Raw genomic sequence first — 14,243 nt, 5'->3', positions numbered from 1 at the left:
AGACAGCCTTGGAGAACCAACTTGCCTCTTAGTTCTTGAAAATGGGTGTGGAGTGCAGGGCAGACTCAGAAGAGCAGGCACCAGTTTACCCCCTGGACAGGCAGGATGGAGCTCATCACCAGGTCGGGCTTCCTCCTCCTCAGAGCTGTCCAGCGATGGGCTGGCAGGCATAACAGGGAGTGAGCTCTCCATCAAAGGGGGCTTGCCACCCTCTCTGATGGTGGGAATCTAACCTGTTCTCAGGTGCAAGGTGCCATTTGCAGGGTTATCCATCTGTGCCCCATTCCTCTCTGGTGACGGGATTCTGACCCATTCTCAGGTGTAGGTGACAATTATAGGGTCCTCCACCCAGGCCGCCATGTTCCTCTCCAGCAGGTGGATTCTCCTGTGTGTGTGTGTGTGTGTGTGTGTGTGTGTGTGTGTGTGTGAAGATTTGTTATTGATTTTTAGAGAAAGAGAGAAACACTGATTGGCTGTCTCCTGCACGGCCCCTACCAGGGAGCCTGTAACCCATGCATGTGCCCCAATAGGAATCGAACCAGAAACCTGTTGGTGCATGGGACAACATCCAACCAACTGAGTCACACTGGCCAGGGCTCCTCCTGTTTGGGGGAGTGTGCCTGAGAGTCAGGGTCCTCCACTGTATCCCAGACACAGCCTCCTGGGCCCAGATGCCTCACCTGTGTGCAGGGGTGGTTGCATCATCAATTGCAAGACCCAGGACTCTGATCTTCAGGTTGTCTCCCTGTGGTGCCCAAAGTCTGCAGCAGGGGCTCGTGGACAGGGCCAACAGCTGTTGCTATCTGTAGCCCTCACCAGAGCTGGTGTGGGTCTGGGGACCCCAGATTCCTGGTTACCTCCCTCCTTTTTTCCTTCCTGCTTGTGGCTGCTCCCGCAGGGTGCCTCCTCCAGCCTGGTGGTCAAGTTTGCCGACACAGACAAGGAGCGAACACTACGGCGCATGCAGCAGATGGTGGGCCAGCTGGGCATCCTGACACCGTCCCTCACCCTGCCCTTCAGCCCCTACAGTGCCTATGCGCAGGCCGTGAGTGACCCCGCAAACAGGCCTTGGTCTCCAGTGGGACTTCCAAGACTACTCTGCGGATCCAGCTCAGTCTCTCTCTCTCCAAGTCTCTGTTGAGGGGTTTGGCCTCTCTGCCCATCTTTATTTTATTTTTTTATTGTAAATATATTTTTATTGATTTCAGAGAGAAAGGGAGCGGGAGAGAGAGATAGAAACATCAATGATGAGAATCATTAATTGGCTGCCTCCTGCATGCCCCCTACTGGGGATCGAGCCTGCAACCTCCTGATTCATAGGTCAATGCTCAACCACTGAGCCACACCGGCCAGGCTCTCTGCCCATCTTTCTGTCTCTTGCCTAGTCTCTCTGACTCAGGGTCCTATTCTGGCCATGGCTGAGCCCACAAATCCAGGCTGATTCCCAAGCCCCACACCTAGCTGAGCCTCCAGCCATAAACTGAGCCCTGAGCCAAAGCTGAACTTCTACTTGGACTGACATGACCCAATGTTCAGCCCCCAAATAATTCAGGTCAAGCTTCAACCCTGAACAGAGACCAAACCCAGACTGAGCCTCTAAGTCTCAGTTAAGTGTTAAGTGTTGGCTGAGTTAAGTGTTGGCTGATCCCTGATCCTAGATCAAGACCACATTCTTGACTGGACCCAGATCCCTGGATTAACCATGATTCCTATGAGCCCTGATCCAAGGCTGAGCCCCATTTCCTGACTGATCCCTGACCCTGGCCTAAGCCAAGATATCCAGCCTGACCCCCCTAGCTACTGGAGGACCAGGCCTCCCTCTGGGACCTATGACCTCAGGGCAGGTGCCACCCTGACTGTGCATCTTGACTCCCTCTCCACCCCCAGCTCATGCAGCAGCAGACAACGGTCCTGTCCACCTCAGGCAGCTACCTGAGCCCTGGCGTGGCCTTCTCACCCTGCCACATCCAGCAGATCGGCGCCGTCAGCCTTAATGGGCTGCCTGCCACACCCATCGCCCCTGCCTCTGGTGAGAGTCTGCCAGGGGCCCAAGGACGGGTGGGCAGGGCCAGAACCAGGCCCAGGCTCCTCATGATGTTTTTCTGCTCTGCAGGACTGCACTCGCCCCCACTGCTCAGCACTGCCGCCGTGCCCGGCCTCATGGCTCCCATCACCAACAGCTTTGCGGGTGTCGTGCCCTTCCCTGGCGGGCACCCTGCCCTAGAGACTGTATATGCCAATGGCCTCATGCCCTACCCAGGTAACTTGGGTGGTTCCCCAGGGCCTAGGAGAGCATGAGGGGGCAGGACGGTGTCTCTAGGACAAGCATAATTTCCTGTGTCTTGATGCCCCATGGAACAGAGAGGCAGAACAATGGGAATCTCAGCTGAGCAGATATGTGCTGGGGGCACAGAGAAAAAGGTTAAACATAGGAAATTTGCACCCAGACATTTCTGGGTTCATATTCAGATTTGGTGGCCCTTGGTTGATTCCTTTAAGTCTCTGAGTTTCAATTTGCTCATCTGTGAAATGGGGCAGATAACATCAGTCACCTCATGAGGTTGCATGGACAATGAAATCAGTATAAAAAAATGATTAACACATCACCTAGTACTAAGAATGGCACCATCAATCTTAATTATTGTTACTATTTGGAAAGATATCAGTACCAGGATTCATTCACTCATTCCCTCACTCAATATTGACCATGCATTGATTTGAGCTCATGAAGCAGAGGTCCCACCTTTCCCACTATACCATGATTTCAAGGCAAACATGTTCCAACGCCTTGCTGAAGTGAAGTAAGTCATCTGTGTTTACACCATTAAAGAGGATTTATTTTGATTTTGAAATGATTGAGGCTAACAGGGAGTTACCAAAATAATACACAGAAGTCCCGTGTACCCCTCACCCAGCTTCCTCCAATGCTAACATCATAGATAATCACAGGGACATTGTCAAAACCAGGAAACTGACATTGGTGTGTACAGTGAACTCAACTGGAGTAGGAGAACTTATTCAGATTTCACTGCTTTGTACATGCACTTGTGTGTGTGTGTGTTTCTATACCATTTCATCACAGATATAGATTCATGTAACCACTACCACAATCAAGATACAGAACTGCTCCAGCTTTCCAAAGTAATTCATTTATTCAACCCCTTTACAGTCACCCCCCCCCGCCCCCCCCCCACACACACACACTGTTCCATCCTCTAGCAACCTCTCTCCATTCAAACGGAATCTTTTGGCTGAATTTTCTCGATTCACCAGCTCTGGTGGCCTGGACAAACTCTCACCTCTCTTAACTCCTCCACTAGGGCCATTGGGAAGGTCATAGCCACATAGGGGTCCATGGGGTGACTGCCAATGAGGTGTAGGGAGTGAGAGAGAGGAAGTGATAGGGATGAGTGGTGGTCTGGAGCAGAGTCCTGGAGAATATAGACAATAAAAGGAAGGAGCGAGGGGGCCAGGAATAGGGAGAGAGAGAGATGGGAGTCATGTGTCAACCTCTCTGGAATCCCAGAAACCTGGATTCCAGTTCGGCTTCTGCCATTTCCGATCTAAGTGACCCTGTGCCAGTTACTTCACCTCTTTGAGCCTCAGTTTCTCCACCTGTAAAATGGGAAGCATACCTGTGCACTGTTTACGCAGAGATGAAGCTGGGGCGGATGTCTGTTGCTCTCTTTTCCGCGCTTAAGAACTGGGGGTGGGTAGAAGTCTTATGTTGCTCCCGCCCCACTCAGCCCCTCCGTCTGCCCGCAGCTCAGAGCCCGACCATGGCTGAGACCCTCCATCCTGCCTTCTCCGGAGTCCAGCAGTACACAGGTAGGGAGGCACGCCGGCCTGCCCCGCAGGAAGCCCGCCCCATAGAAGCCCCGCCCCCAGGGCTCGGCCCTTCCTCTTTCTTTTCTAATCTTTCTTCCTACTTCTGGCCGTGGCCCAATCCCAGCTCTTTGCCCTGCTAGTCCCGCCCCTCAGATCCTGCCTAACGTCGGCATTGGCCCCGCCCCTAACCCGTGTCCCCGCCTCTCAAGTCCGGGCTGCTCTGTTGCCTGGGCCCCACCCCTAGGCCGGCTCTTCGTTGTGGCCCCGCCCCTCCTCCTTCCCAAGACCCACGATTGGCCCGGCCCTCAGCCTAGGCCCCGCCCCTAGAACTAGCCGCGGCCCCCTCGCGCCGGGCGCCCGCCGGCCTCACGCGGCTTCCGCTCCGGGTCTCCACAGCCATGTACCCCACCGCGGCCATCGCGCCCATCGCGCACAGCATCCCGCAGCCGCCGCCGCTCCTGCAGCAGCAGCAGCAGCGAGAAGGTGAGGGGGCCGCGACCTCCTGCGGGCGCCAGCCCCGCCCTCTGACCGCCCCCATCGCCTGCAGGCCCCACCCCTGGCCAGTCCTCGGGGAACCGCGCGGCTGAGAGCTCGGCCCAGGGGACGGAGAGGCCGGGGTTCAAGTCCTGTGCCGTCCCTGGGAGTTTGGGGGGGCACTGACTCCCCCTCTCCGAACCCTGCTAGCTCGACCCCGTAGGCATAGAGGTGCCCTCTCCAAACCTGAATGATTCTCTGAATTTTTGGAGAGGAAGCTCATTGTGAGGTTGGGAAGAGGGGGTGCGGTATTTCGGCTAAACTGGAGCCTCCCTGTAAAGTCGATGGTGCCAGAGTTAGGTTCTGGACTCGGACAACCGGAATTCAGACCCACCCGGTCTGACCGGTGACAAAAGGAAGGTACCTCACCACCCTGGGCCCCAGTTTCCTCCTCTCTAACACAGGCGACTGTTGGTGCCAAGAGGGGCGAGCCTGCAGGGGCCGCTCGGCACGGGGAGACCCTCTGGGTCATCCAGCGGGTGCTGGTGCGGGTGCTGGGGGTGCGGGGAGGCTGGGGAAGTGGCCGCCCAGGAAAGCCAGGTCTGTCCCCAAGGCAAGGGGAGCCTGGCCCGCAGACATGTCAATAAACAAAGACAGGACCCCAATAAACCGATAGCCCAGTTGTATCAATGTCAGATGGCCAGGAAATACATGATACTGCAATGTGGTGGCATTTTATCTTGGAAAAGAGCCGAAATGTGCACGTGGAAGTGGCCTGGGAAGGGCAGCTGCATGTGAGGGGCAGCGAACTAGTGGAAACGGGGTTGTCGGAAATGAGACAGTCGTAGCCTGGGGCGGGGGGGGGGGGGGGCGGCGGGGCGGACAGGTATGGCTCCGCACACACTTGGGGGGCGGAGGAAGTTGGTGGGTGGTACAGCCTGTGTGTGTGTGAGCCCGTATTTTGTTTTCTCATGAGGCTTGGTTCATCTGGGCCCGGGTTTCTGCATTTACCTAGTGTTTCCTGGCGACGAGAGAGCCTATAAGCAAACACAGAATTTGTGCTATGCTCATAATTGTCCCATAACATATCAGTCACATTGGAACACACTTGCATTTTATACAACCAAAGACCTTGTGTGCATATATGCATAACCCATGGGCGCAGACAATGGGGTGGTGAGGGCCTGGGGTGGGGAGTGGGAGTGGGCTGGAGGGGGTGGGGGAGTGGTGGGGGACAAAAAGGGACTTATGTAACACTTTCAACAATAAAGACTTAGATAGTAATAATAAATAAAAATGCAAACAATAAATAAATAAAAGCAAGCATTGTAACAGAACCGTGGTTCTAATCAGAAAGGTAGGGGGTGGATGTGATTGTGTGGTCTTGGATTTTGTATTTTCTGGGGTGGGGAATATTCATTGCGAGGATAAAAGCAATTCTTGGTAGTTTGGTCACTACCTTTGTTTTGGGGAGCATGGGAGCAGGTTTGGCTTCAGATAATCAGATTTTTATTTACTTTATTTTGTTTTTTATTGAATTTATTGGGGTGACATTGGTTAATAAAATTATATAGATTTCAGGTGAACAATTCTATAAAACATCTGTGTATTGTGTGTTCACCACCCCAAGTTAATTGGGTTTTTAAATGGTATTATTTATAGTTTGTGTATAAACCATGCATTGGGGATTATATGGGGAAAGGATGATTTTGAGGGTTAGCCATGTTTTTAAAAAAATATTTCTGCCCTGGCCAGTGTGGCTCAGTGGTAGAGTGTCTGCCCACGCACCAAAGGGTCTCTGGTTAGATTCCCGGTCAAGGGTACATACCTGGGTTTGCAAGTCAATCCCAGGCCCTGGTCTGGCCTTGTGTGGGAGGCAACCAATCGATGTGTCTCTCATATCAATGTTTCTCTCTCTCTCTCTTTCCCCTCTTCCCTACCTTCCACTCTCTCTAAAAATCAATGGAAAAATCCTGAGGCAAGGATTAACAAAAGTAAATAAATAAATTAATTAATTAAAATATGTCTGGTTGGTATAGTCTACCATTTCAAAATTATTTGTGGGAGCCCAGCCAGTGTTGAGCGTCAGCCTATGAACCGGAAGGTCGGGGTTAGATGCCCAGTCAGGCATATGCCTGGGTTGCAGGCTCAATCCCCAGTGTGGGGCATGCAGGAGGCAGCTGATCAATGATTCTCTCTAATTAATGATGTTTCAATCTCTCTCCACCTCTCCCTTCCTCTCTAAAATCTATAAAAATATATTTAAAAATTATTTGTGGTTTCAGGATATCTGGGATTCAGGACTGGCGAGTTCTCTTTAGTTTACTTGATTTTATTTTTGCATCATCTGAGTTTTGGAAATTATCCAAAGTTAGGAGAATTATCCAAGGCGTTTGGAAAATATATCTGGATATTTGGGTTTTGGGTCAGAGAATACTTTTCTTGTTTTATTCTGTGATCATCGGACTTTTATTGCTTTTTTTGTTTTCTTTTGTTAATCCTCACCCGAGGATATTTTTTCCATTGATTTTTAGAGAGAGTAGAAGGGAGGAGGAGAGACAGAGAGAGAGAAACATTGATGTGAGAGAGACACATCCAGTGGCTGCCTCCTGCATGCGACCTGACTGGGGCCAGGGATCGAGCCTGCAACAAAGGTACATGCCTTTGACCAGAATCAAACCCAGGACCCTTCATTCCAAGGGCCGATGTTCTATCCACTGAGCTAAACCTGCTGGAGCTTTTTAAAATTGATTTTAGAGGAAGAGAGAGAGAGAGAGAGAGAGAGAGAGAGAGAGAGAGAGAGAGAGAGAAACATGGATGTGAGAGATACATCAATCAGTTGCCTCCTGTATGCACCCCAATCAAGGTCCCTGACCAGGAATTGAACCTGAGACCTTCCGGTGCACAGCATGATGTTCCAACCAACTGAGCCACACTGGCCAGGGCAATCATCGTACTTTAAAAAACCACACCATCATTTTATTTTAGCACCAGTTTTAGACTTACAGAATATTTGAAAAGATAGATTATAGTTTTCATATATCTACACCTAGTTAACCTGACTTTTGTAAATAATCTGGAGTTTGAGGTTTAGGGATTTTGTTGGATTTTGTAATTCCTGTTATTTATCTTGGTTTGGGCAGAGGGGTAAGAATCATCTGAATTTTGTAAATTATCTGGGGACTGAAGACTATGAGAGGTTTGGAGTATCTGTGTGTAGGATTATAGAGCAGGGACCAGGATGCCCTATCTCCTCCCCCCCATTTCACATCCCTTCTTTCTGGGTATCATGGGGCACCTCTCTCCTGACAGCTGGAGGTGCCCAGATGTGGGTCCAGACCCGCCCCTCCCCTGGGGGGGGCTCCGCCTCCTCTCCTTGGGGGCTTTATGTCTTTCTCTCCCCTACCTGCAGGTCCCGAAGGCTGTAACCTGTTTATCTACCACCTCCCCCAGGAGTTTGGAGACACGGAGCTGACGCAGATGTTCCTGCCCTTCGGCAATATCATCTCCTCCAAGGTGTTTATGGATCGGGCCACCAACCAGAGCAAATGTTTTGGTGAGTACCTGTGGAGGCTACCCCTTCCCGCTGGCCAGCCTGTCCCACTCCCCTGGCCCTGGAACAGGGGATGGGGGTGGGGTGGGAGAGGTTGGTCATCCCTGAGACAAGCCTGGTCCAAAAGAATCGCATTTTAAAAAAAAAAGAATCGCATTCATAATCAGAGTGAACACTTACTAAGCACCTACTGTTTGCTGGACACTTGCCATGCATTCTTTCTAAGACTCACTCGTTCATTCATTCATTCAATAAATACATACATTGTGTCCCTGCTGTGTGCCAGGTTCTGTGCTTGGCACCGGGCACATAGCAGTGAAGCCCTACCCTGAGAAAGCTCACAGCCTTCCCGCACCGTCCGACAGAGCTTCCTGTGATGACGGAATGTTCTACATCCGGTCTGTCTGAGCCATCAGCCCATGTGACTACCAAGCACTTGAAATGTGCCCAGTGTGACCAAAGGACTAAATGCTTAATTGTATTTAATTTAAATTAATTTAAATTAAAATAACCACAAGAGCCAGTGGCTACCAAATTAGAAAGCACAGATTTAGGGGGAGGAGATGGAAATAAGGAATCATAGGATATAGGCCAGGGAATTATAAATGGTATGAAGAAAGATAGAGCTGACTGATGATGAGCCAGCATGGGGAAATCTGTAGGAAGAGTGTTCTAGGAAGAGGCAACAGCATGTGCAAAGGCCCCGGGGCTGGGCCATGTGTGTTGGAGGAACAGTGAGGAGGCCTGTGTGGATGGAACAGAGTGAATGATGGGGAGAGAGGGAGGAGGTAAGGGCAGGTGGGGGACAGGGACAGATCATCTTTGTCCCCAGAAACAGGAAATTAGGGCTCAGAGAGGCACTGACACTTGTTCAAATCACACAGCTGCAAAGAGGCAGAACCTACATTAGAACTAGTCTGTTTGACTACAAAATCTGGACTGGTAACCCCACCCCGTCCTCTCTGAACAGCTAATTCTTGACTGTTTGTTAAGTGCCTTCTGTATATACTCAGTATCCAACCATAAAAGGGAAGAATTGTCCCAATTTACTGAGGGAGGAAAGAGAGGAACGAAATGGTCAGGTGACACACTTGAAGTCACACAGCAAGTACGGAACTCCCACTAGTGCCCAAGCCCCTTTTCTGTAACCTGCGTCCAGAAGGAAGAGGAGATTTCGGGAGGAAAACCCGCCCAATCACTTTCAACCATTGGGGGGTCATGTGCACTCTCTGAGCCTCAGGTTTCTCATCTATATAATGAGGGGACTTAATGGAGAGAAACACAATGACGTTAATCCCTCCACTCTAAATTCCCCCTGGCTCCCCGTGGGCCTCAGCGAGACCCTCAACCCTGAGCCCAGTCTCTCTGCCTGGCCTCCCACTTGGCCTTTCACACAGAGCTCAGGTGACCTCATCTCCAAATGCTTGTGTGGTTCCCTCCCCCGGAGGGTCCCTGGCCTCTGGGCTGCACGTGGTCCCTGTGATGACCAAGAAGTAAGGGGCCGGAGTAGGGCCCGGCAGCCTTGAGCTGGCAGGTGGAGGGAGTTTTGGCTGGTGGCAGCTTAAGGAGGGGGAGGCTGAAGTATTTCTGATGGTCTTGGCGGAAACTAGGAGTAGAGAGACTGACAGAGAAAGAGAGAAGGAGGGAGAGATGGAAAAAGAGACAAGACAAAGAAGCACACACACACACAGTCATAAGGACAGACAGGATCGCAGATGAATAGAGGTCTCAGAGGAGGCAAAGGGCTAACTAGCATCAGGGCCCAGAGGAGGCAGGCATCCTGGTGGGAGGGAGGACCTGGACCCCCAGAGGTAGGTCCCACCTGTCCCCAACTCCACATAGGAAGTCTCCGCAGAGCAAACCCCAGGTAAGGAATGAGTGCCCCATCCCCAGAGGCACGCAGTCCAGGCCAGGGGTGCTGTGTGTCCTCTGGCAAGCCCTGCCACCTCCGCCGGCTGCCTGCCCCTGCGAGCGCACACCCCGCCCCTAGGACCCCACGAGCCAGGAAGCCGAGTGGAAGACGCCCACGTTGCCCACCATCGCGGGTCCACCCCGGTCTCTGCAGGCTTCGTGAGCTTTGACAACCCAGCCAGCGCGCAGACTGCCATCCAGGCCATGAATGGCTTTCAGATTGGCATGAAGAGGCTGAAAGTGCAGCTGAAGCGGCCCAAAGATCCGGGACACCCCTACTGACCACGCCCACAGCCGCCCGGAGGCTGTGGGCTTGGCCCAGGTGAGCCGCCAGGCGGCCCCACCCGCCCCAACCCTGCCCCGCGTTTTCTGCACCCTCCCTATTCCCCAAACCCTCTCCCGGCCTGGGGGTGGGAATAGGGCCAGGGGGGTGAGGTTGCTAAGGGGCCCCCGGGTTGGATTGTAAGGGACCGAGCTGGATGAAGACACTCCCAATCCCTGTCGTGGGAGGGTAGGATTGGGTTGGGGAAGTGGGGGAAGCCAGTGCTCACCAAGGGTGGTTCGGAAACCTTCCTGGAGAATGCTTTGAAGGATAAATAGAAATTTGCCTGAGGGGCTATGTTGGGAATGGGGTAGGGGATGTTGTGGGGATGGGCTTCTCTCCTGTCCTGTGACTCCCAGCTGGGTCCCTCTCTCAGCTCCTCTATTTGGTATAGTTCATACCCAGTGGGTTGATGGGAAGGTGGGATTTTGCCCCGCCCCCCATGCCAGAAAAAATGTCCCCCCAAACAAATCCCCAAGAGTATATTTTGATTTGACATCAGAGCAAACAATTTCATCAACTCATTACCTTTTTTAGGGAATGAATAGTGAGCCTAAGGGATCAATGAGGAAACTACTGACCTCAAGCTTCCATGAGCCTCATCTGTGAAATGGGCTCATAAAAACACCTCCCCTAGAGGCAGTAGGGAGGACTCACACAGGGGATGCAGTGTTTTCCCAGTTGAGCCCGGGATCCACCACCTGTAAATTCTTGATAATTCCTATTTTTTTTCTTTTTTAATCACCATTGGCGTCATCAGAAAGCCTTGCCTGGGGTCTGGCATAAAGTAGGTGCTCAGTTAGGGGATGGAGGTAACTTTCAGACCCTGTCAGGTCTGCACCCACAGATTTGAGGGTGTGCAGTCAGAATCCTGCATCTTGGAGCTCACATTTGGAAACCTGCCACGTTTGGAAACCAACTCACAGGCAACCCACACACTTTTAACCTGCTGGGCTAGCACATCTTTCCTGAGCACCTACTGTGCTCGGCACTGTTTCCAGTGTTTGGGGACACAGCTTCGCACGAACAGAAACTTGGGGGTGGGTGGGGCGAGGGGAGAAACTGCCTTCCTGGTGCTCCAGTGGCAGGCAGCAGGGGAGAGGAGGCACAAATGAACAGGAATATTTGTCCCAAGTTGCCAGATAAGGACACGCACTTGGTTACCCTAACTCTGTTCCAAGCCAGGTTTGTCAGCCTCCAAACTCCAAAATGGACTCTTTCTGAAAAGATTAGGAATCTTGGGGTTCTAGACCCCAGCCTGGCCAGGGCAAGGGAGTGGATGGGAGGGGAGGTCCTTTGCCTTTGTGCCTGGTTCAGAGCTCCCTAACGCCCTCCCTTCTCCACCAGGTGAGGGGCCTTCCACCCCAGGAGGGTTTCCCCGCTTCCAACTGATCCAGGACTTTTCCGTAAATTACAACCGAGTTTGGACACCAGCCCTCCCTCTCCTCTCCTGTCTCCCCTGAGCCCCCTTCCCAAAATGTGAAGCGCTGCCGGAGAGGGCAGGGGGCTGAGGAGCTCACCACTTCCTCCTGGGAGATTTCCTGGCTCCTCACCCCCCACAACCTTGGTGGCTTCCCCAAACTAAACCACCACTTTTTCTATATATATATATGCATATATATAGAGAGAGCTATAGACAGTATATATATTTTTTGAGTGTAGATCATGGGACCAAACTTTTCTGACTTCCTTCCACCCAAGAGAAGGTGACCCTAGGCTGGTCACTCAGCAGGGACATAAGAAGGGCTGAGGCTGGCCGGACAGCCCCGTGTCTCCTCACCTCCCGGCTGTATTGTCAGACCAGGGTGCCAGAGAAGCACTGGGAGTCATCAGCCAACCGATATACCTCCAGGACTTTTGGCCGCTGCCACCGACGATTCTCTCGGGCCTATGGGCTCAGCCGGCTTGAGTGTCCCTGGTCCTAGCTGCAGCTTCCGGGACCCCGAACTTCCCTCCCTTGTCCCAGGGCCCTGCCTTCCCCAGCACAAAAGAGAGCCCCTGGCCTCCCTCAGCCCTTTCCCCCCAGTCATAGCCTTACTCATGTGACCAATAGCCCTTAGCTTTCCGTCAGGGGTAGATGGGGTCGGTGGGAGCCCCTCTCCTCCTACCCCTCCCAAGGGCAGGCAGCCAGCCCTCCCTGCCTTCGGATCACCAGCCTGGAATTCACGGTCTCATAACCAAGATTGCCACGCTCGTTGGACAAGCCCAACCTGCACTGGCCAAGCACCCCTTTGCCGAAGATACCTCTTCAAAGAATTTTTTTTTAACGTTGATCTTTCTGAGCAGGTACAAAGAAGAAAAGAGAAGAAAAATGGGGGTGGGGGGGTCAAACAATGGATTTTTGTTTCCTAGCTGGGGCTGGGAGGGAGATCCTGTGGGGCGCCTCTCTGTACCTACCCAAACCATGAAAACCCACCTTGAAGCACAGAGTCAAGTTCGTCTGGTCGTCCAGTGGAGCCTATTGCCAAACGAGGTACCAGAGAACTTAATAAGCTCAAGAAAAAGAATTTTTGGAAAAAAGAAAAACCCACAGCATTCCCTTTTGTTTCTACCAAAATGTGTTGACCAACCCAGAAAAAAAAGAAAAGAAAAACACATAGTAAAAAAAAAACAAAAAAAAGGGAAAAGAAAAAAAAAAACCTTCGGACCAACTTGTTTCGATATTCCAGAGTTTGATAATTGTTCCAAGACATTCTCTAGTGTGCCTGTATCCCGTGCGTCTGCGTGTGCAAGCGTGTGCTCAGGGGCCAAGAGGGGGCCTCATCTGCGTCTCCGGTGCCCACCAAGCTCCCGCCAGGCCTGGCGTGCAGTGGTGTGTGTCCTGATCCATGTTTACTGGCTGTAAATACCATTTTTATACTCCACACCGAAGATCTACATGATTTGTACAATGTACTTTATTTCTGCTACTAGTAATTTCATGAAGTTTCAACTTGCAAACCAACTTTTGGAAACAAACCGACACACACACACACACACACACACACACACACACACGGCAAGAAAAGGACTTAGAAGAAACTCTGGGCTGACCAATTTTGTGGCTAGAGAGGTCCTTGTCACTGTGGTGTGTTTCAGGTGAGAAGCTACGAGCATCATCTTTATGTCCAAAACACCTCTCTTTGGTCTGGAAAAACTGAAAGTTTATTTAATAAAAGTTTTACTTGCTAAAGGACTGAGTCCTCCTTATTTGCCCTTTCGTGTCAGTAAAGACCAAGTGCATCTGGCCCCATTGAGTTCCTGGGCTAGAGAAAAATCCAGATTTAGAGTTGGGAGATGCAGGAGATCATCCAAGAAGGCAGGTCTGAAGTTCCCATAGCCAAGATTTCATCTACTCCATCCAGAATTTGAGGAAATGAAGTGTTCTTTCTCGGGAAGAGCAGGTGCCTGTGTCTCTTGATTCCCACATTCATTCAGTCAGCCCACAAATGTTTCTTGAACACTCACTGCACATCTGTCTCTTTGCTGGCCACTTCAGACACAGCAGTGACCAGAGGGCTTTAGTCTCTGCCCTCACGGAGGCAGCCCAGGAGAGGAGACTCTATACAACACACTTTTTTTGTTTTGTTGATTCTCATTCAAGGGTATTTTTTTCCATTGCTTATTTTTAGAGGGAGTGGAAGGGAGGGAGGGAGGGAAGGAGGGAGAGAGAAACATTGATGTGACAGACATATCCATTGGTTGCCTCCTGCGCATACCCCAACTGGGGCCAGGAATCGAACCTGCAACCCACGTATGTTCCCTTGACTAGGCATCAAACCCAGGACCCTTCAGTGCTCAGACCAATGCTCTAATCACTTAGCAACACCAGCCAGGACTATACAGTACAACACATTTTTTAAAATTGGGGTAAAATTCACATAACCTAAAATTCACAATTTTTATCATTTTGAAGTGTATGATTCAGTGGCATTCAGTACATTCACAAGATTTTGCAGCCATCACCTCTGTCTAATTCCAGATCATTCCAGCACCTCAAAAGCAATTTCATCTCCCTTAGCAGTCATTCTCCAGCCCCTGGCAACCACTAATTCATTATCTCTGGATTTGCTATTCTGAACATTTCACAAAAATGGAATCCCACTGTGTGGCCTTTTGTGCCTGGCTTCTCTCACTGAGCATCATGTGTTCAAGGTCCATCTATGTTGTAGTGAG

At 51.3% G+C, this 14,243-nt stretch overlaps 1 protein-coding gene across 4 annotated transcripts in view; it reads left to right on the top strand.

The window, feature by feature from the left end:
* CELF5 (CUGBP Elav-like family member 5) overlaps nucleotides 1-12,681 on the top strand; it is a 43,422-nt gene extending 30,741 nt beyond the window's left edge. For 2 of the 4 annotated variants that reach the window (XM_081092557.1, XM_081092558.1), the window contains 8 exons: nucleotides 899-1,045; nucleotides 1,888-2,029; nucleotides 2,114-2,260; nucleotides 3,766-3,828; nucleotides 4,225-4,311; nucleotides 7,715-7,858; nucleotides 9,921-10,088; nucleotides 11,436-12,681. In XM_081092557.1, coding sequence (XP_080948683.1) covers nucleotides 899-1,045; nucleotides 1,888-2,029; nucleotides 2,114-2,260; nucleotides 3,766-3,828; nucleotides 4,225-4,311; nucleotides 7,715-7,858; nucleotides 9,921-10,048 — 858 coding nt within the window. In that variant the 3' untranslated portion in view covers nucleotides 10,049-10,088; nucleotides 11,436-12,681. Of the gene's footprint in view, nucleotides 1-898; nucleotides 1,046-1,887; nucleotides 2,030-2,113; nucleotides 2,261-3,765; nucleotides 3,829-4,224; nucleotides 4,312-7,714; nucleotides 7,859-9,845; nucleotides 10,089-11,435 lie in introns of all 4 variants that reach the window. The other 2 variants (XR_013996069.1, XM_081092556.1) reach the window with 2 other exon arrangements.
* The last annotated feature ends 1,562 nt before the right edge of the window (nucleotides 12,682-14,243 follow it).

Source organism: Myotis nattereri (assembly GCF_964212035.1).
Source record: "Myotis nattereri genome assembly, chromosome: 5".
In the NCBI taxonomy this organism is placed as follows: Eukaryota; Metazoa; Chordata; class Mammalia; order Chiroptera; family Vespertilionidae; genus Myotis; species Myotis nattereri.
The sequence above is the reverse complement of the archived record's forward strand: the minus strand, read 5'-3'. Positions and strand labels throughout refer to the sequence as shown.